Source organism: Macaca mulatta, chromosome 15 (genome assembly GCF_049350105.2).
Source record: "Macaca mulatta isolate MMU2019108-1 chromosome 15, T2T-MMU8v2.0, whole genome shotgun sequence".
NCBI classification, from domain to species: Eukaryota; Metazoa; Chordata; class Mammalia; order Primates; family Cercopithecidae; genus Macaca; species Macaca mulatta.
This window is the reverse complement of record NC_133420.1, coordinates 126,747,541-126,770,676: the sequence shown is the minus strand read 5'-3', so window position 1 is coordinate 126,770,676 and position 23,136 is coordinate 126,747,541. Positions and strand designations below refer to the sequence as shown.

Sequence of the window (23,136 nt, the reverse complement as noted above, 5' to 3'; positions counted from 1 at the left end):
GAACAAAAAACATAATCCAAAATGGGCAAAGGATTTGAATAGACATTTCTCCAAAGACGATAAACAAATAGCCAATAAGCACGTGAAAAAGATGTTGAATATCATTAATCAAGGAAATGCAAATCAGTCAAATGACACACCACCTCACACCCACTAGGATGTCCATAATTTAAGTGGAGAAAGTGGAACCCTAATACACTGCTGGTGGGAATGTAAAATGGTGCAGCCACTGTGGAAAACAGTTTGGCAGTTACCAAAAATGATAAATCAAGAGTTACCATATGAGTCAAAAGTTCCTTTCCTAAGGTTTAGTCCCAAGAGAAAACAGGTGTCCAAACAAAAACTTGTGCATGAATGTTAATAGCAGCACTAGTCCTAACAGTCAAAAGGGAGAAACAATCCAAATGCTCATCAGTTGAATGAATAAACAACATGGTATATCCACACAATAGAATATTATTCAGTCATAAAAAGGAATGATGTACTGATATGTACGACATGGATGAACCTTGAAAACAGTATACCAAGTAAAAGGGATAGTCATAAAGGGCCAGGTGTGGTGGCTGACACCTGTAATCCCAGCACTTTGGGAGGCTGAGGTGGGCGGATCACCTGAGGTCAGGAGCTCCAGACCAGCCTGGCCAACATGGTGATACCTCATCTCTACTAAAAAAAAAAAAAAAAAAAAAAAAGAAAAATTAGCCAGGCATGACGGTGGGTGCCTGTAATCCCAGCTACTTGGGAGGCTGAGGCAGAACTGCTTGAACCTGGGTGGCGGATGTTGAAGTGAGCCGAGATTGTGCCATTGCACTCTAGGCTGGGTGACAAGAGGAAAACTCAGTTTCAAAAAAAAAAAAAAGAAAAATAGAAATAGCCACAAAGATCACATATTATGTGACTTCGCTTATTAGAAATGTCCAGAACAGCCAAACATATAGAATATAGAACATAGATAAGTTGTTGTTTAGGGCTGAGATTGTGTATGTCAGGATGGGGGATGATAGCTAAATGATAAGAAATTTCTTTTTGAAGTGATGAAAACATTCTACAATTGTGGCAATGACTGCACAACTCTACAAATATACTAAAAACCACAAAACTGTACACTTTAAAAGTGTAAATTATATGGTATGTGAATTGTATCTCCATAAAGCTGTTAAAAATAAAGGACACTAGAATAAGTAGGATGATTTGGATTTTCTATATCCTATTAAAGAAACTGAGTTCATGAGCAAAAACTAGGCACAAGAAAAACTCAAAGGCTAGACTACCTCACAGGTATATTTTTCCAAACATTTAAGGATGAAATAACAGCAATCTTAAACTTGTTCAGAGAACAGAAAATGAGTAACTGTTTCCGAACTCATTTTTTGAGAATATAATGTTGACGCCAAAACCTGACATTATATGACAGAAAAACTGCAAGCCAGTATCTTTCCATTAATGTAGACACAGCCGGGCGCGGTGGCTCAAGCCTGTAATCCCAGCACTTTGGGAGGCCGAGATGGGCGGATCACGAGGTCAGGAGATCAAGACCATCCTGGCTAACACGGTGAAACCCCGTCTCTACTAAAAAATACAAAAAAACTAGCCGGGCGAGGTGGCGGGCGCCTGTAGTCCCAGCTACTCGGGAGGCTGAGGCACGAGAATGGCGTGAACCCAGGAGGCGGAGCTTGTAGTGAGCTGAGATCCGGCCACTGCACTCCAGACTGGGCGACAGAGCGAGACTCCGTCTCAAAAAAAAAAAAAAAAAAAGAATGTAGACACAAAAATATTAATTGAAATATTAACAAATTGAATCCAGAAATAAATTAAAGTGATAGCACATGTGGGAATTATCCCAGGAATGCAAGGTTGGTTAAACATTGATAAATCTATCAATATAATTCACCTCTTTAACAGACTAAAGGAATAAAATTATATGATTATCTCACTAGATGCAAGAACAGCCATCTGACAAAATACTCATGCATGATTAAAAAAAAAAAACCTCAGGAAACTGAAAATAGAGAGGGAACTTCCTTATTTTAATTAAGGACATATACAAAAAACATGTAGTTAAATTAAGACTCAAGGGTGAAATACTGAGTACCCCTCAGGTGAGGTATAAGACAAGGATTTCTATTATCACCATTTGTACTATACATTTTACTGGAAGTCCTAGCAGTAAGGCTAAAAAGAAATTAAAGATATAAAAACTGTAAAGGAAGAAGTAAAATTGTCTTTTTTGCAAAAAAAATTTTGCATATTTAAAATGCAAAAGAATCCACAGATAAGCTATTAGAATGAGTGAATTTTATAAAATGCCTAGGTATAAGATCAATACTAAAAAATCCATCGTATTTTAATAAACCAACAATAAACTGGAAAATGACATTTAAAATGCAGTATCATTTGTGCTATTATCAAAATAGATCAAATACCTAGGAATAAATCTAATAAAAGATGTGAAAGACTTCACCTCTACTCTGAAAAACTTTCCATCAGGATTTTCTGTGAAAACTGATAGAACTTCCATGAACATGGAAAGGGCCTAAAACAGTAAATAAATTAACTAAAATTCGTGACTTACTATAAAGCAACAGTAATTATGACAGTGAAGTACCAGCAAAAAGATAACATAATTGGACCAAAGGAAGAAAATACACAGTCTACATCAGACCCGCATACAAGTCACTTGACTGACAAAAGACACAGCTGCAATTCAGTTGACAGAGGATGGTCTTTCTAACAAATGGTGCTAGAGCAACTGGATATCCATACGGAAATATGAACCTTGACACTCACGTTACACCAAACACAAAAGCTAACTCTATGTGGATCAAGCTAAAATAAACAAATATGTAGTAACAATATAGGAGAATATCTGTATGATCTTAGAGTAGGGAAAGAACTTTCAAATATGATACACAAGGAAATGCCATTAAAGAAAAGACAATTCTGACCTTTATTAAACGTAAAAACTTTGTTGTCAAAGATATTATTTAAAAAATGAATAGGGACGTCACAGAATCCAAGAACATCAGTAATGCACACATAGCAAAAAAACATTTACTGAAAATATTGAAATAATTCCTACTTAAAAAAAAGCAAATAACCCAATTAAAACAGAGTTGAATAGGTACTTTACACATTACATAAAAGGAAAGGATGTCTAAATGGTCAAAACACAAACAATGGTGCCCAACATTAGTATTTGCCATAGAAAAGCAAATTACAAATTTTGATGAGATACTACACTATACAGCCACCAAAATGGCTAAAAACAAAAAGATTGATAGTAACAAGTGTTGCTCAGAATCTGGTACAGCCAGAATGCTAGTGAGAATGCAAAGTGATTCAACCACTTAGGCAAGCTACTTGCAGTATGTATTAAAGCTGAACATATGTTTATTTATGAACCAGCAATTCCATTTCTAGGTATATCCCAAAAGCAATGAGGACATACCAAAAGACACAAAAGAATATTCACAGCAGCCTTATTCCTGATAGCCTTAAACAGGAAAAACAAACGAAAAATTGGACTAAGAGCAGAATGAGGAAATAAATTATGGTCTATTCATACAATGAAATACAGCCCAGTAATAAAAGGCAAATATTAAGATACGGAGCAAAACATTCCCTTGAAAACTGTAAAAGAATACATTTTGTATGATTCTATTGGTACGATATTCAAAAACGAATTTATCTTTTTTCCCTAACATACAAGGTCCGAATAGTGGCTGCCCTGTAGAGGGGAGCAGTGGTGTTATCTTAATCTGGGTATTAACTTACATGAATTTACATATGTAAAAATTCATCCAGTTATACACTTCAGAGTACACTTTACTGGTGTTAAAACTGCATCTCAGGGCCGGGCGCGGTGGCTCAAGCCTGTAATCCCAGCACTTTGGGAGGCCGAGACGGGCGGATCACGAGGTCAGGAGATCGAGACCATCCTGGCTAACACAGTGAAACCCCGTCTCTACTAAAAATACAAAAACTTAGCCGGGCGAGGTGGCGGCGCCTGTAGTCCCAGCTACTCGGGAGGCTGAGGCAGGAGAATGGCGTAAACCCGGGAGGCGGAGCTTGCAGTGAGCTGAGATCCGGCCACTGCACTCCAGCCTGGGTGACAGAGCGAGACTCCGTCTCAAAAAAACAAATAAAACAAAACAAAACAAAAAAACTGCATCTCAGTTAAAGAACTAAGTTTTTAAAAGGAAAAAAGTATATAAAAGAGAAAGAAAAAATTAACACAATATATATAGTTGGTAATTTGGGAAGGTGGGAACATATTAATTATATTATTTCTTTGTATCTTTCTATGTTTGAACAATTTCTCAATTCCTTACAGGAAAAGGAAATTTGGACATAGATTCATACAGAGAAAGATGACGTGAGGACAGACATCTAAGCCATGGAACAAGGTCCTTCCCTCACAGCTCTCAGAAGGAACCAAACCTGTTGACATCTTTTTTTCCTTTTTTGAGACGGAGTCTCGCTTTGTCGCCCAGGCTGGAGTATAGTAGCATGATCTCAGCTCACTGCAACCTCCGCCTCCCAGGTTCAAGCAATTCTCCCGCCTCAGCCTCCCGAGTAGCTGGGATTACAGGCGCCTGCCACTACACCCAGCTAACTTTTATATTTTTAGTAGAGACAGGGTTTCACCATGTTGGCCAGGCTGGTCTTGAACTCCTGACTTGAAGTGATCTGCTCGCCTTGGCCTCCCAAAGTGCTGGGATTACAGGCGTGAGCCACTGCCCCCAGCCCCTGTTGACATCTTGATCTCAGACTTCTGGCCTCCAGAATGGTGGGAAAATAAATTGCTGTTTAATCTACCCAGTCTGTGATTCTTTATTATGGCAGCCCTAGCAAACTAATACCCCTAGTCTGGCTCTAACCTTTATCTCCCTCCCCTCTCTTATTATTCCCTAAGAGGAAGTCCAAATTGCAATGGGCAAAAATTATTACTGGACCTTGCATGCCTTGTTTAGCCCACTCTCAAAATGCAGTAATCTCCTGTACTGCAACAATGAAAACCTTACCCATTGTTCAGGACAAAAATCCTTTTAAACTCTCCACCTCTGATCAACAGAGCCTACACCATCAATCTGTCCTTTCTTTGACAATCTGTCTACCTGAACCTCTGTTTCTGTTACCTGAAAAACTGTATTAATAAAAAAACTGAAAAACTGTATTAATAAAAGCCCGAGTTTGGCACTAAGCCCTCTACTTCCACCGAGGGAAAAGCAGAAGCAATATACTGCCATTTATTTCAAGGCTGTTATTAGAAAGATTTGCACTGACACTTACGTGAAGACCAACAAAGACATTTTTCCTGACTTTGATAACTTTAGATTCCATGAGGAATCAGCCTGGTTTAAGCTTCTCATCAATGCAAATCTGTAAACAAATATTGTCTGTCTGACTCTCTGCCATGGCTATCAGAAAGAATGAAAACTGCAGTTCCATTTTGGAAAATCTGTAACATCAGGAGACCTGCATCTTTCCACATGCCAATTCTGCTGTGCTACTGCCCTGCTTTTCTATACATTCCTGGAATGATTTTGATCCATTTCTACATTTCCGTATTAATATGTGGACCCTTAAACATCTATGAATTCCATGATGAAAAAGGTGTTAGCAAATAACTCACCTGAGATATGTTCATTTTCTGCTGCTCCTGAAAGAGTGTGGAGAACCGTAAAGGATAACCTGGGGGTGAGGAAGGAGTCATGAGATATCTGGGCAGCCTCTATCTTACCTGCCTACCAATGTCATCACACGAGGTGGGGAAAAAGACCTCTCTACAAAACATGTTCCTTTGACCCTTGAGAAGGGACAGGAAGCACTACAGAGAAAGCACCTCCTGAATATGTGCATCTTTAATATGATCATGTGGATGAACCCTTGCTGATTTTTCTTTTTTTTTCTTTTTTTTTTTTTGAGACAGGATCTGGCTCTGTTGCCCAGGCTGGAGTGCAGTGGTGTGATCTCAGCTCACTGCAACTTCTGCCACCCGGGTTCACGTGATTCTCCCATCTCAGCCTCCTGAGTGGCTGGGACCAAAGGCACCCACCAATACGCCTGGCTAATTTTTGTATTTTTTGTAGAGACGGGGTTTTGCCATGTAGCTTAGGCTGGTCTCGAACTCCTGACCTAAAGCAGCCTGCCCACCTTGGCCTCCCAAAATGCTGGGATTGCAGGGGTGAGCCACCACGCCTGGCCCCTTGCTGTTTTTCATCAGGTGATTGTAGATTATTTTCCTATTGATTTATTTAAAACGTATGTCTTCTTTGACAAAAAACTAAAACAGAATTAACATTAATATTCTGTTAATATTATTTACACCAATAGAAAACACAAAACTGAAAAAAAGGAGATGCTGACAGACAGACTATTTTAAAATCTTTCTGTTCTAACTTATAGTTTCTCAAAAAGACTTTCGATAAGACACTTCTGGTGACTCACCTGTGACAGAGCAAACAGCACTGTGCTTTGCTCCAAGCTCTGTCCTGAGTGACCATGGACAAACTGTTCATCCCAGGTTCAACACTTCTTAAGGTTTTAAAAGAGTCAGAAATAGAAATCCTTTCCTGTATTATCATTTTTGTGATTCTACAGGTTCAGGATACAGGCAACCTTAGAAAATCTCTAGATGCTACATGTGATAGATGTTGTGTGAAACTGACTCAGAATCTGGAAAGAGTGAGGCTAGAATGAAGAAAATGGGGGCTGTAGGAGGAGGATTAGAGACAGAATTTCCTCAGCCCTGGCTGGTTATGCCTTCCTTGCAGACCATGGAGAAAAGCCCTCCAATAATGTGGCTTTTCCTGTGCAGTCTGACAGTCACCCATCCCTCCCAACCCCAGCTTACCACCTTCTGCAAGTTGGCCCACAGTATCCAGTGTCACGCAATCTGTGATGGCTTCTGGATGTGGCGACATCACCAAGTCTGGAGCTTTCTGGGCAAGGGGATAAAGAACTGCTGCCGGTTGGGCAAATCAAGACCTGCTCCTCTCTCGGTTCTTCTGCATCTGTTCGGAAGCCCTTGTGATGAGGTCTCTGTTCTGTCAAAGGGCAGTTCTTTGGTGGGACTCCTGTTCCTGGGGCTCCCTCCTTCCTGCAACATAAAGAACTGCTTTGTTCCAGAGAAGCTGGGGCTGAGGCCTGGGTAACGAATTCATTTTAGTTGAAACTTTCATGGAAAGCAGTGTTCTTCACCTCAGCACAACTTACATTTTGGGCTGGATAATTCTCTGACATAAGGAGCGGTCCTGTGCATTTTAGGATGTTTAGGAGCATTTCTAAACATGCACTAGACATTAGGACACCCCTTCTCCCTGTTGTGACAATCAAAAATGTCTCCAGGCTGGGCGTGGTGGCTCACGCCTGTAATCCCAGCACTATGGGAGGCCAAGGTGGGTGGTTCACCTGGGTTCAGGAGTTCAAGACAAGCCTGGCCAACATGGTGAAACCCCACCTCTACTAAAAATACAAAAAAATTAGCTGGGCATGGTGGTGCATGCTTGTAATTCCAGCTGAGATTACAAGCTGGGAGGCTGGGGCAGGAGAATCACTTGAACCCGGGAGGTGGAGGTTGCTGTGAGCTGAGATCACACCACTGCACTGCAGCCTGGGCCAGAGAGCGAAACTCAGTCCCCCGCTATCCCCCGCCAAAAAGTCTCCTGACATTTCCAAAGTTCCCTGGGGAGCAAAATCCTCTTGGTGAATAACTGACCTATAAGGCCTTAAACCGGATTCTCTTGGCATTCATTAGAACCCTGCTATCCATGACTACAGCCTCCAATCACATCAACTACTGAGCACTTGAAATGTGGCTAGGGCCACATGTCCAAATAACATTTTGGATACATTGAGAAAACCACAGTAAGTTCTTAAAATTAATTTCATGTTTTAGATTTTCACGTAGCTACTAATTTAGCATTTAAAATGACACATGTGACTCATCTTCACTGCCCTAGAATATCAGACTGACTTCCAAAGACAGACACAGCAGGGACCGCACAGGAGGTGGCAGAAGCCTCAGTCTAACCCAGAGGCTCTGGAGACATCCCAGAAACCCCATAATAATACACTTGCCACATAGTAGGATTCTGTCCACGCTGACCTCACAATCATTGTCCTGGGGTTTTGGGGACAAGTCACTCACCTAATGCTGTGAAGGCTGCAATGCTGGGTTAGGTAGGTGGGTCACTACAAACAGCCTGATTCGGGGAGTAAAGTGTGTATGTGTTGACGTCCTAGTTCCCTCATCCTTTGTGAACCTGGCTCTGCCATTTCACCCCTCCTTCATTTTTAATGATATAAATAGTGTGGTTGTGAGAATTAAATGAAATACTACATGGAAAGAACGAAGTGTCTTCCAAATATAACGGGAATCAACATTTACATGCTGCTTGGTAACTAGCGCTGAGCTAAATGCTTTACGGCTGATGGCTTATCTCTAAACGACACAAAGCAGTTTTTACTAATATCCTCATTTTCAAACGCTCCAGTGACAAAGCCAAAGTTCACCAGGTCCTTCTAGCTCCTAGGCTCGGGCTCTCACCGCAGACCCAGGGACCATACGCGCTTTGTGGCAGGTTCAGGGTCAGTACAATAAATCCATTTTCCTCCTGCAGCCAGCGCCTCGTTTTCCGACGCCTGGCTGCATTCTGGCACCCACACCTCGGCCCGCACCGAGCATCATCCAACAAGGACCCAGCCCCACCTAAAGTCCCCGGAGCCCTCCCCCACCGGCCCTTCTCAGGCTGGGGTCCCGGGCCGCCCCGGGCACAGGGAGCGGAGGGCCAGCTTTTGGGGAGTTCCCGGACATCGCGTTCCCGCCCCCTGGACACTAGCCCATCCCTGCCTGCAGGTCCGCAATCCGTGCGGAGGGCCGGCGCTCTCACCTGAGTTGCGAACCCTCCGCACCCGCAAACAAGGAGAGGTGGAAACCGTAAAGTGAGGCGACTGCACAGGCGCAGACGAAAACGCAGGATATCCGTTCCCAGCATGCTGCGCGGTAACCCCTAACCTAAGTTTGACAGGAAGTACGGCGCCAGCTCTCGGTGTTTTTTGTTTTTGTTTTTCCCCCGAGATTTAAGGAGAAATAACATGGACGGTCCTGATAACTGGAGCCCGGGTTCTGTCAGAGCTCCAGAGGTTGTGTGTTAGACTTGAGGACATAACAGCAAATGCAGCGTGTGGTTGCAGAAAGCGAGAGCTGCAGAAGACGTTTGAAAACAATTGGAAAATTTGTATACGGACTGGAAATTAGAATTGTGGCAACATTAGGATTACGTAGGTAATCTTGCTTATTCATAAAGAGATGTATATTTAAGTGTTTAGGATTGTATTATGCTTGTAAGTTTTTGATTTTTATTTTTTTTTTGAGACGGAGTCTCGCTCTGTCGCCAGGCTGGAGTGCAGTGGCGCGATCTCGGCTCACTGCAACCTCCGCCTCCCGGGTTCGAGCGATTCCCCTGCCTCAGCCTCCCAAGTAGCTGGGACTACAGGCGCCGCCACCACACCCAGCTGATTTTTGTATTTTTAGTAGAGACGGGGTTTCACCATGTTAGCCAGGCTGGTCTCGAACAACAGACCTCAAGTGATCCGCCTGCCTCGGCCTCCCAGAGTGCTGGGTATACAGGCGTGACCTACCCGCCCAGCCCGTTTGTAAGTTCTTTTAAAAAAATAATTAGAATCAAGACCATCCTGGCTAACACGGTGAAACCCCGTCTCTACTAAAAACATACAAAAAACTAGATGGGCGAGGTGGCGGCGCCTGTAGTCCTGGCTGCTCGGGAGGCTGAGGCAGGAAAATGGCGTGAAAACCCAGGAGGCAGAGCTTGCAGTGAGCTGAGATCCGGCCACTACACTCCAGCCTGGGCAACAGAGTGAGACTCCGTCTCAAAAAAAAAAAAAACATTAGAAATGGCAAGTATGGCAAAATGTTAAGAACATCTACTTCTAGATTATGGACATGCTTATTGACTACTTGCTCTTTATGTGTTGGAAAATTTTGTAATATAAAGTTTATAAAGGGAAAAATTTGGACTGTCATGTTACAAGTGTGCCTTTCAGAGCTGCCACAAAAATATATAAACAGTTTGGCGAATAAAGCTGTAAAATGTAACAAAATACTAGAAAATGGAATCCATTATTAACATAAAAGAATAATATTTGTGATCCTCAGAGTTTATCTCTGGGGGAAAAAAAAGAAAAAGCAAGTAAGCTGTTCAGTATTACATAATGCCTGAAGTACACACAATCCCAAATAAGAAAACCATTATCCACAAATTATGCATCTCTTAGAGATGAGTTTGCTTAAACTTTATGTAGTATGCTTCTGAAATCAGGAACAAAATTAGAAACCTCTCAGAACAGTATTTTATGACATTCTTTTTAGTAACACACATACACTCGCACAGTTGATACTAACAGGTTATTTTATATAGCAATGATAATAAGTTCTGATTAGCAAGAAAAAAGATTAATGGTAACAGTAAACTAGTGCAGTATATATGAATCAAGGTATAAAACTTTACTGTTGACACTGAAAAACACTTTAATAGATACTGGAGGAAAAGAGTAACATTTGTTTTTAAAAATTCTAATTATCCAGGTTTTCTAAGTATATCTTTTTCTTTTTCTTTTTTATTTTATTTCATTTTTTTTTGAGACAGTCTCGCTCTGTGGCTGGAGTACAGTGGTGAGATCTAGGCTCACTGCAAGCTCCGCCTCCCGGGTTCACACCATTCTCCTGCCTCAGCCTCCCGAGTAGCTGGGACTACAGGCGCCAGCCACCATGCCCGGCTAATTTTTTTGTATTTTTAGTATAGATGGGGTTTCACCGTGTTAACCAGGATGGTCTTGATCTGCTGACCTCGTGATCCGCCAAACTGGGAGACATCCCCCACTAGGTGCAGACCAACACCTCACACCTCACACAGCAAGGTACACCCCTGAGACGAAGCTTCCAGAGCAAGAATCAGACAGCAACACTCGCTGTTCAGCAATATTCTATCTTCTGCAGCCTTTGTGCATTGAATTATGAAATTCTTGTAGTGTGTTTGCCAGCTCTATCAAGTCAGTTATGTTCTTTTCTATAATGGCCATTTTGCCTGTCAACTCCTGCACTGTTGTATTGTGAATCTTAGCTTCGGCTTCCTGAGATGGAGTTTCATCGTTCTCCTGAATGATCTTCATTCCTATCCATATTCCAAATTCTATTTCTGTCATTTCAGTCATTTAAGCCTGGTTAAAAACCATGATCGAGAACTAATGCAGTCATTAGGAGGAAAGAAGATACTCTCTGGCTTTTTGAGTTGTCAGAGTTCTTGCACTAGTTCCTTCTCATCTTCGTGGGCTGATGTTCTTTCAGTCTTCTAAGTTGTTGTCTTTTAGATTTTTTTCTTTTTTATATTATACTTTAAGTTCTAGGGTACATGTGCACAACGTGCAGGTTTGTTACATATGTATACATGCGCCATGTTGGTTTGCTGTACCCATTAATTCGTTATTTACATTAGGTATTTATCTTAATACTATCCCTCCCCCAGGCCCCTACCCCACCACAGGCCCCAGTGTGTGATGTTCCCCACCCAGTGTCCAAGTGTTCTCATTGTTCAATTCCCACCTATGAGTGAGAACATGCCTATTTGATGACCTTAGGGGTTTGATTTTGGCATAAGGTGGGTTGAGTTGACTGGCTTTGTTACTGGAAAATTTTAGGGGACAAGACTCACCTCAGGACTCCTGGACTGCATGCTCTAACTCTGGGGGACTTATATCAGGCCCTAGCTTTGTTCTGTGGCTCCTTGACATTTGGAACCTGCTGCGCTGGAGGGGCTGAGGTACTCCCAGACCACAGGTCACAATACTCTGATGGGAGGTCCCAGCCAAAGCACTTCGTAGGGTGGTGGCAGCAGGATCCATCCTCATTTGCATGTGCTAGCAGCAGTGGCAGTGACAGCACAGTGTGGTCCATGCTCATCAGCTGCAGCATGGTGCCAGTGGGTGCCAGTTTGCGAGCGTCTCTGTGGACATTCACAGAAGTGGTCATGGTAGTATGGTGTGGGGGTAGGTTGGAGGCCCCTGCCAGCAATTGTGTGCACATTCATGCCAGTTGTGGTGTTAGCACAGGGGTGGGATGCTGATGAGCACAGGACTGTGTGCGCCCTCTGTGTATATTCATGCTGGTGGTGATGGCCACTCAAGGTGGGTGTATTAGTCTGTTCTCATGCTGCTATAAAGAACTGCCTGAATATTGGGTAGTTATTAAAGGAAAGAGGTTTTTATTGTTGTTTTTTTTTTTTTTGAGACGGAGTCTCACTCTGTCACCCAGGCTGGAGTGCAGTGGCCGGATCTTGGCTCACTACAAGCTCCGCCTCCCGGGTTTACGCCATTCTCCTGCCTCAGCCTCCCGAGTAGCTGGGACTACAGGCGCCCGCCACCTCGCCCGGCTAGTTTTTTTGTATTTTTTAGTAGAGACGGGGTTTCACCGTGTTAGCCAGGATGGTCTCGATCTCCTGACCTCGTGATCCGCCCGTCTCGGCCTCCCAAAGTGCTGGGATTACAGGCTTGAGCCACTGCGCCCGGCCGGAAGGAGGTTTAACTGACTCACAGTTCAGCATGGCTTGGGAGGCCTCAGGAAACTTACAGTTATGATGGAAGGGGAAGCAAACACGTTCTTCTTTACATGACAGCAGGAAGGAGAAGTGCCAAGCAAAGGGGGAAAAGCCCCTTATAAAACTATCAGATATCATGAGAACTCATTCACTATCACAGGAACAGCAGGGGATAACTGCCTCCATTATTCAGTTACCTCCAACTCGGTCCCTCCCATGACACAGAAGGAGGAGGAGCCACATACTTTTAAACAACTAGATCTTGTGTGAACTCAGAGTAAGAACTCACTTATCACCAAGGGGATGGTGCTACAGCATTCATGAGTAATGTACCCATATGATCCAATCACCTCCCCCTCCAGGCCCCACCTCCAACATGGGGAATCACGTCACAACATGAGATTTATTTTATTTTTTTCTTATTATTCTTTTTACAACATGAGATTTAGAGGAGACAGGCATCTTGAGCATATCACAAGGTATGCCAATAACATCATCAGCAGAAATTTTGGAGGCCAGAAGGCAGTGAGTTGGTATGTTCAAAATGCTGAAGAAAAAAAAAAAAAAACTCAACCAAGAATCCTATATCTGGATGGAGATATGACAGAAAGATGAATGACTGGATGTTCCTGGTGCTTTTCCTGAAGAGGGAGCTGCAGCTGCACCCTTTCTCCATGGCCTGAGCCGTTATGGTGCCATGACATCTTAGAACTGGAGCCACTGCTGCTCTGTGCTCTACTTCAGGGACCTTAGAAGACATTGTGCCCTTCATTCCCGGGGCTTGCTGCCACTGCACCCCATACCCCCAGAGCCTGGGTTGCACAGTGATGCACCATTTTTAAGCTGAGTTGCTGCTGTACCCCACTCCCTGGGGCCAGACTACTACAGAGCTGCTCCGTCCTCCTGGGTCCCAGTTGCTGCTGTGTCTGGCCTTTCTGGGCATGAGTGGAGTCAATGCCTTGCTGGGAATCAGAACTGTGGCTAAGTGATGCAGCTCCACTTCCTGGGGCTGAGCTGACACAGTGCCCCACCTCTTTGGAAACTGTAGCTGTGGCTATGCTGTGCAGCCCCACCTCCTGAGGCTGAAGTGTCATGGTACCCCGTGACTACCCAGAAACCAGAACCTCAGATGAGCTGTGCAGCCCCCGCTCCCCAGGAACCAAAACTGCAGTTGTGTTGTGTGATGGCTTCCTAGGAACTAGAATCACTTCTTGCAATCTAAGCTGCTGAGGTGCTCCACATGGGGAATGGAGTCATCTTTGTGGCACCTGCCTCTTGGGGCATGAACTATAGCTGTGCCCTGTCACTCCTGGGTACTTGCCGCCACTGTAGCCTGTCTACCAGAGCCTGGGCTACTATGATGTTCCACCATCCCAAGATTTGGAGTCACCATTGTGTGGTGTCCTGTTCCCTGGGGCCTGACTTGCTGCTGCACTCTGATGCTCCTATGACCCAAATTGATTTTCTGCCCCACACTCTGGGGCCTGAGCCTCTAAAGCACCTGTTCATTCCCTGAGCCATGTCATTACTGCACTCTGCCACCCAAAGTCAAAGTCAGAGCTCATAAACAATTAGAAAACAAAATACAAAATGGCAGCAGTGTATCTTCACCTGTCCATAATAACCTTGAATGTAAATGGACTAAATTCACCAATCGAAGGACATAAAGTAGCTGAATGGATAATGAAATGAGATCAAACTATATGCTGCCTGTAAGAAGCTCACTTTAGCTTTAAGGACTATTGTGTGTGTGTGTTTCTTCTTTCTAATTTGCTCTTGAGGTCTCTCTCAAGAGAGTTTATAGAGACTTTAGCTCTTTTATGATGGGACTTCAAAGGATTTGGTGATGGATGTTTACATTGTACTTTTCTTAGGATACTTCTTTACTCTGGCAGACAGTCTAATGCCTAAGTGTTTGACCTGTGGTCAGGTGTCCCTCTCACAGGAAACTTGTTTATACTGGCAAATGCTCTTGTCTGTCCTGTGCTCAGCTTATTCCTGCCAAGACAGCCACTCTCTAGGAGAGCCCTGACCAGGAAAGAATTTATTTTACTGTGTGTTGGTTAGGTGAGACACAGAGGAGGCAACTCAACAAAACACAGGAAGTAACAGAAGTAGTTTATTACTTCCTGACCCCAGAGAGAAGAGGGAAGCATGCCTCATAGGACCAGTGCGAACTGGGGAGCCATCTGGGACATGCATATACAACCAGTAGGTGGGGAGCAAAAGAGAGACATATGGACCTGTGGTTTGAGTCATTTATTGGGGCCCAGGATGTTACCCAAGAAGTTTTCTCACAGAGACTTCTAACTGGAAGTATAGAGCAATCAGGCATGAGTTCCATGGAGGAAAGTTATGACTTAGAGGTGGTCACTGCATATCTGTATGATCCATGTGGGGTGTAGGGGTCAGTGGTACAAAGCAAGAACATTGTATCTACTGTCCCGTAGGGAGGTGGTCACCAGGAGGTGGTTGTATAAGGAAGATACCTGTATCAACCATGATGAGGAACAATAAAGAGGTAGAGAACTAGAAATTGTTGCAGGGGTGACTGATGCCTGCTTCTAGTATGAGGAAGTCCAACCTAGATTTAGAATAAATGCCAAAGAAACATAAAATTATAAGAATTCACTAGAAAGACATACATAGGCTGAAAATGAAGGGATGGAAAAAGATATTCCATACAAATAACAACCAAAAAAGAGCAAGAGTTGCTATACTAACATCAGACAAAATAGACTTCAAGTCAAAAACTGTCACAAGAGACAAAGAAGTTCATAACATAATGATAAAGGCATCAAGAGGACATAATAATTGTAAATATATATATACCTAACATTGGAACACCAAAATATGTAAATCAAATATTAATGGACATAAATAGAGAAATAGACAACAATATAATGATAGTAGGGACTTGAATACCCTACTTTCAAAACTGGAGAGATCAACCAGACAGATGATTAACAAGGTAATATTGAACCTGAACTACACATTAGACCAAACAGACTGAATGGACATACACAGAACATTCCATCCAACAGTAGCAGAACACACACTCAAATGAACTAAAACATTCTCCACGATAGATCATATGTTAGGACACAAAACATGTCTCAAAAAATTTAAGAAGACTGAAATTATATCAAGTATCATTTGTAACCACCATGGTATGAAACTAGAAATAACAGGAAGAAAACTGGAAAATTAATAAATATGTGGAAATTAAACAACACACTCCCAAAAATCAATGGGTCAAAGAAAAAATCAAAAGAGAAGTTAAATATATCTTCAGACAAACAGAAATGGAAATACAACATGTTAAAACTTACAGGATACCACAAAAGCAGTTCTAAGCAGGAAGTTTATAGCCATAAATGGCTACATTTAAAAAGAAAGATGGAGATAGCCTAACATTACACCTTGAGGAGCTAGAATAAGAATACTAAAACCAAAGTTAGCAGAAGGAAAGAAATAATAAAGACCAGAGCAGAAATAAATCAAATAGGAAACAGAGAAAGTATAGAAAAAAAAAAAAACCTAATAGCTGGTTTCTCTAAAAAATAAAACCAATAAATTCAAAGCATAAGAAAAAAAAAAGACTCAAATAAAATGAAAATATTACAATGAATGCCTCAGAAATAAAAAGGATCACAGGGTATTATTATGAGCAATTACATGCCACCAAACTGGATAAACAAGGGAAAATGGATTAATCCTAAAAAATTACAGCCTACCAATATTGAATCAGAAAGAAATGAAAACCCTGAACAGACTGATAACAAATACAGAGACTGAAGGAGACATTAAAACCTCCTGACAAAGAAAAGCCCAGGACCAGATGCCATTGTGGCTGAATTCTACCAAACATTCAAAGAAGAATTAATACCAATCCTTTTTAAACTCTTCCAAAAATATAACTAGAAGCAATACTACAAAAGACATGTTTATGGTGCCAGCATTACCTTGATAATGAAACCAAAGACAGTGCAAGAAAACTATAGGCCTGTATCTCTGATGAGCATAGATGCAAAAATTCTCAATAAAATACTCACACACTGAATTCAATAATAGATCAAAATGATTATACAGCATGACCAAGTGGGATTTATCTGTGGCATGCAAGGCTGATTGAAGACATGCAAATCAATCGATGTGATACATCACATTAAAACAATAAAAAATAAAAACCACTTGATCTCGATTGATGCAGAAAAAGCATGTGACAAAATTCAATATAATTTCTTGATTATAAGCTCTCAACAACATAAGTATAAAGGGAAATTTCCTCAATATGGTAAGGGAAATTTAGGAAAAGCCCAGAGCCAACATCATAATCTTTGGGGGAAAACAGATAGCTTTCCTCTAAGATTTAAGAAAGATTTCCTCTAAGATGAGGCAAAGATGCCCACTCTCAACACTTGTATTCAAGTAGTACTAGAAGTAACAGCAAGAGTAACCAGGCAAGAAAAATAAATAAAACGCATATAAGTCAGAAAGGCAGAAGTAAAATTATTTCTATTTGCAGTTAACATGATCCTATATGAAGAAAACTCCAAAGATTCCACCAGAAAACTGTTAGAATAAACAAATTCAGTAAAGTTGCAGAATATAAAATCAACATACAAAAATGGGTTGCATTTTTGTATACCACTAATGACCTATCCAAAAAATATTTGAGAACACACAATCACATAAAAAAGAAAAAAAATACTTAGGAATAAATTTAACCAAAAAGCGAAAGATTTGTACACTGAAAACTATAAAACATTAATAAAAGAAATTGAACACCCAAATAAATGGAAAGATGTATTATGTTCATACATACATACATACAATAGAATGTTATTCAGGCTTAAAAAGGATCTTGTCATTAGCCATACATGAATAAACCTGGAAGACATTATGCTAAGTGAAATAAGCCACACACACAAAGAAAAATACAGCATGATCTCGCTTATATGTGGAATTAAAAAACAACAACAACAACAACAAAAACAATTGAATACATAGAGTCAGAGAATAAAATGGTGGTTACCAGGTGGTTTTGAGGGGTGAGGAGCAAATAAGAGGAGGTAAGTCAAAGGGTACCAAGTTGGAGCAATTAATACTGTTAAAGTGTCCATACTACTCAAAGCAATATACAGTTTTGACATAATCCTTACCAAAATTCCAACGTAATTTTTCAGAGACATAGTAAAAACTATTCTAAAATTCATTTGGAACCACAAAAGACGCCCACAGCAATTGAGAAGAAAAACAGATCCTTGTACCAGAGCTTAGTGGAAAAGATTTTAGGTTTTTCCCATGGATTATTATGTTAGCTCTGGGTTTTTTATGAATGGCCTTCATTATGTTTAGCAACTTTTCTTCTATACCTAAACTGTTGAGAGTTTTTACTAAGAAAGTAAGTTGGACTCTGTCAGATACATTTTCTGTATCAATGGAGATGACTATGTGGTTTTTATCTTTCATTCTGTTATTGTGATGTATCACATTGATTGATTTACATACGTTGAACATGATTGCAAGCTAGAAAGACCCTGAATAGTCAAAAAAATTCTGGCAAAGAAAGAAAAAGTTGGAGGCATCATACTTCCTGATTTCAAATTCTGTACAAAAGTATTGCAATCAAAACCACATGAAAACAGAAACATTGACCAATGGAACAAAATACAGAGCCCAGAAAGAAATCTAAATATATGTGGTCAACTAATTTTCAACAAAGTCCCCAAGAAATGAACAATGGGGAAAGGATAGTCTCCTTAATAAATGGTAACAGGAAACCTGGATATCCACATGCAAAAGAATTAAATCAAACCCTTATCATATACCATACACAAACTCAACGCAAAATGGATAAAAGACCTAAATGGGATACCTGAAACCATAAAAGTCCCAGAAGAAAACAATGGGGGAAAGATTCTTGATAATGGCCTTGGAAATTTTTCTTTGGACATCACACCAAAAGCTCAGTCTATAAAAGCAAAAATAAGCTCAAGCTTCTGCATAGCCAAAACAAACAAACAAAAACAGAAAACAAAAAACAAAAAAACTCCAGCAAAATAAAAAGGTAACCTACCGACTTAAAAAAAAAATATTGCAAACCATACATTTGATGAGGGGTTAGTATTCAAAATATATAAAGAACTTGCAAACTCAAAATGAAAAGATAAAGAACCCAATTAAAAACGGGGCAAAGGACCTGAATAGACATTTCTCCAAAGACATACAAATGGCTAACAAGGATACAAAAATGTGCTCCACATCTGTAATCATCAGGGAAATGCAAATCAAAACCTCAATAAGATATCACCTCACACCTCTTAGAATGGTTAAAATAAAAAAAGACAAGAGATAGCTAGTGTTGGTAAGGGTATAGAAAAAAGGGAACTTTTGTGTACTGTTAGTGGGAATGAAAACTAGGATAGCCATTACAGAAAACAGTATGGAAGTTTCATTAAAAATTAAAAATAGAATTACCATTTGACCCAGAAATCCCTCTGCTTGGTATATACCTGCAAGAACACTAAATCAGCACTTCATAGAGATATCTGCACACCAATGCTCAATGCAGCATTATTCACAATAGCCACAATATAAACAATCCAAATGTCAATGGGTAAATGGATAAACTACGGGATGTGTATACACATACATACAATGGAATATTAGCCTTAAAAATGATGCTGTCAATTGCCATACATGAACGAACCTGGAGAACATTATGCTAAGTGATATCAGCCACATACAGAAAGAAAAATACAGCACGATCTCACTTACTTATATGTAGAATGTAAAAAGAAAAGTTGAATAGAGACAGAGAATAAAATGGTGGTTACCAGGGGGTTAATAGGAGTGAGGAGCAAATGAGAGGAGGTGAGTCAAAGGATATCAAGTTTGCAGATATGTAGAATAAGTCTAGACATTTAATATACAGCATGAGGAACACAGTCAATAATAGGTATTTGGAATTTTTGCTAACAGAGTATATTTTAGGTGCTATTCTCACAAAAAGAGAGTATGTAAGATGATGGGTCTTTTAATTTGCTTGACTGTAGTACACATTTCACTGTATATAAAAAAGCTAGAAGCATTTATTACAAATAGGCCTCCCTGCAAGAAATGCTAAAAGGAGTCTTTCAGGCTTAAATGAAACATAGTTAACTCAAAGCCATATGAAGAAATAAAGATCTCTGAAAAAGGGAAATATACAGACAATCATAAAAGTGTTACTATAACTTTGGTTTGTAACTTTTTGTTTTCTACATAACTTTTATGAGACTAATGTTAAAAAAAATTACTAGTGTTTTTAGATACAAAATGCATAAATATGTAATTTTGTGATATCAACTATTGAAAAGTCGTGGAAATAAAGCTTTATAGGAGAAGGTTTTTTGTATGTTGTTAAGCTGTTTTGTATGTATGTTAATTTATAACATTCTATAAATTAGACTGTTATAAGTTTAGGAAGGTAATTGTAATGCCCATGGTAACCAGAAAGTAGGTAGAGAATGTCCACAAAGGGAATGAGAAGGGAATTTAAATGTCTCACTACAAAAAAATTAACCCAAAAGATGACTAATGCAGAAAATGAGGAACAAAAAGCTCTAAGGTATATAGAGAACAAATACCAAAATAATAGAAGTTTCTCTTTATTAGTAATTACTTTATTATTTTTTATTATTATTTTTGAGATAAAGTCTCACTCTGTCACTCAGGCTGGAATGCAATGGTGCAATCTCAGCTCACCGCAACCTCTGCCTCCTGGGTTCAAGCAATTCTCCTGCCTCAGCCTGAGTAGCTGGGATTATAGGTGCCCACCACCATGCCTGCCTAATTTTTGTACTTTGAGTAGAGATGGGGTTTCACCATGTTGGCCAGACTAGTCTCGAACTCCTGACCTCAAGTCCCTGCCTTGGCCTCCCAAAGTGTTAGGATTACAGGTGTGAGCCACTGCGCCCGCCTATTTGTAGCTACTTTAAATATAAATGTATCAAACCCTCCAATCAAGAGACTCACAGAATGGATTAAACAAGATCCAACTCTATGTTGCCTATGAGAAACTCACATTTTGTGACTCCAAAGTCACAAACTGGTTAAAAGTGAGAGGATAGAAAAAGATATTTTATGCAAGTGGTAACTGAAAGATAGCAAGTAATATTATCACACAAAATAAAGTTTAAATCAGACATCTACATGAGACAAAGGAGATTATATATTAAAAAGATTCAATAGAACAAGATGATATAAAAATTATAAACATTTATATACCTAATAACAAACCATCCAAATATATAAAGCAAAAATGGACAGAATTGAAGGGAGAAATACAGTTGTATAATAATAGTTGGAGACTTTAGTACCTTACTGTGAGTAATGAATAATACAACCAGACAGAAGATAAATAAAGGAGGACCTGAACATCATGATAAGCCATTAGAGCTGGCATATACAGAACACTATCCAACCATAACAGAATACATATTAATCTCAAGTGCACATGGGATATTCTCCCAGATGGACTATGTGTTAGTACCCAAATTAAGCCTCAATTAATTGAAAAAATATATATATCATACAAAACCTCTTCTAATACAAGTTAGAAGTGAGTAACAGAAGAAAAGTGGGAATATTCACAAATTTGTGGAAATTAAAACAGCATGTCCTTAAGCAAGAAACAGGTCAAAGATGTAATTACAAGGGAAAATAGAAAATGCTTAGGAGACAAATAGGCCGGGTGTGGTAGCTCATGCCTGTAATCCCAGTATGTTGGGAGGCTGAGGCAGGAGGATTGCTTGAGCACAGGAGTTCAATACCAGCCTGGGAAACAGAGAGAGTCCCACTCTCTACAAAAAATACAAAAATGAGCACACATCTGTGGTTCCAGCTGCTCGTGAGGCTGAGGTGGGAGGATCACTTGAGCCTAAGAGGTCAAGGCTGCAATAAGCTGTGATTGTACCACTGCACTCCAGCCTGGGTGACAAGAGACGAGACCCTGTCTCAAACAAACAAAAAAACAAATGAAGATGAAAAAAATTATAAACACTCATGGGATGCAGAAAAAGTAGTAACGGGGAAATTTCCAGCTAAATAATACAAAAAGATTGGAAAAACATGCCGAAGAGTCTGGCTAAGCTGGACTTAATTTAAAAACTTGTATTCATTTCTTTCAAGAAAAAAAATAGAGTAATATAAAAACAAATTACTAGTGTGTTCACTGGAAATGTCATTTGCTGACTCCTTTGTTTAACCAACCTCTATGGACCAGGTGTGACATGCCTGAGCTTAATGCAGGGTACAATTGGATGTGGTCCAGAGCTAACGTCATACTTCGTGTCTGTAACTGCAGTCACTTTTACTCTCTTTCAGGCACTGAGGCCACTTTTGCTCTTGGAGACAACACAGAAGGGAAGGCAAGTGCTGAGAAGCACTATTTAGCAACTTCAGTGGTGTAACAAGCCCACCTGCAGAAGCACCTGCCATGATCTCAGGCCACTGCAAGTCCCTGACTACCACAACCACCTGCAAGATGGAGCCCCCTGAGGGGTCACCTAGATGCCACATCCTTCCCTGTCCTGGACTGTCTCCAAGAAATCAGGTGGTACCAGAAATCCCAGGAGCCTCAAGAGCCCTTTCCAGATATGGGTTCAGGAAGTTGCTCAAACACTGTAATCTGATCCACTTCTTTAGATCCTGGCTATTGAGGCTTTGCTGGCTGCCTGGTTGGTTGGTTTGAAGACATCAATCTTTATGCTCTCCGTGCCAAGCAGTTACCATCTTGCCCAGGACCCGTGGCTGACATGGTGCTTCTGGAAGATAAGCACTTGGCCTGCAGTCCCAGCATCACACATTATTCATCCTCTTATGGTGATGAGAACACTCAATTTTGCTTTTTCCAAGGATGTTACCAAAGCATATGATGCAAATGGACAAATAAGAGGCTGAGTCCCCCACTCTGCATTAAAAAGATGTATATATAAAGTATTAGTGAGGGAAAAAGGTTTGACAGTTTAAACTGTTGGCAACTTAATGGTTTTTGTTGCATACTTATATATAAACCTCAATATGTTTTCCTATACGTTGTGACTATTGTCTGTCTTGTCCAGTTCCAGTAATTTTGATATAAAAAGAAATTATACTACCAAATGAAATATTGCCTATGTCTCATCACTCTGCTCAACTTCACCTCACCTCACCAGTACTGTCATATCCATATTACTGATAAAAATGTTCCCCTTAGGAATATGAAATGGCCTCTATGAACTGCGTTCAGTCTCCTCTCAGAATCCTTGTTAAAATTCTACACTAACCCAGAAGATGAGTTCTCAAGACCTGGCCCAAGTCATGCCCCCATGAACTCGACACACTGGCAGGGTTCCCTTTACTACTTGAAATAATGGTGGTGATTTTTTCAGGCCCTAACGTGTGAAGAATGCTGTTTTAGTCCATTTTGTGTTGTTTTAACAGAACACCAAAAACTGGGTAGCTTATAAAGAATAAAAGCTTATTCACACACACA

General features: G+C 40.5%; 1 protein-coding gene and 1 long non-coding RNA gene across 8 annotated transcripts in view; one reads left to right on the top strand and one right to left on the bottom strand.

The window, feature by feature from the left end:
- ZNF510 (zinc finger protein 510) overlaps positions 1 to 23,136 on the bottom strand; it is a 46,279-nt gene that overhangs the window by 15,223 nt on the left and 7,920 nt on the right. For 2 of the 7 annotated variants that reach the window (XM_015118127.3, XM_015118130.3), the window contains exons 1-3: positions 8,895 to 8,948; positions 6,857 to 7,102; positions 5,636 to 5,694 (exon numbers count right to left, since the gene is read on the bottom strand). In XM_015118127.3, the coding sequence (XP_014973613.3) occupies positions 5,636 to 5,694; positions 6,857 to 6,926 (129 nt within the window). In that variant the 5' untranslated portion in view covers positions 6,927 to 7,102; positions 8,895 to 8,948. Of the gene's footprint in view, positions 1 to 5,635; positions 5,695 to 6,856; positions 7,103 to 8,894; positions 8,949 to 23,136 lie in introns of those variants that run through there. The other 5 variants (XM_015118131.3, XM_077966492.1, XM_077966494.1 and 2 more) reach the window with 4 other exon arrangements.
- On the top strand, positions 9,017 to 22,768 carry LOC114672860 (uncharacterized). Its single transcript, XR_013404985.1, has 2 exons — positions 9,017 to 9,289; positions 21,987 to 22,768. It is a non-coding gene; the product is annotated as an uncharacterized LOC114672860 (long non-coding RNA).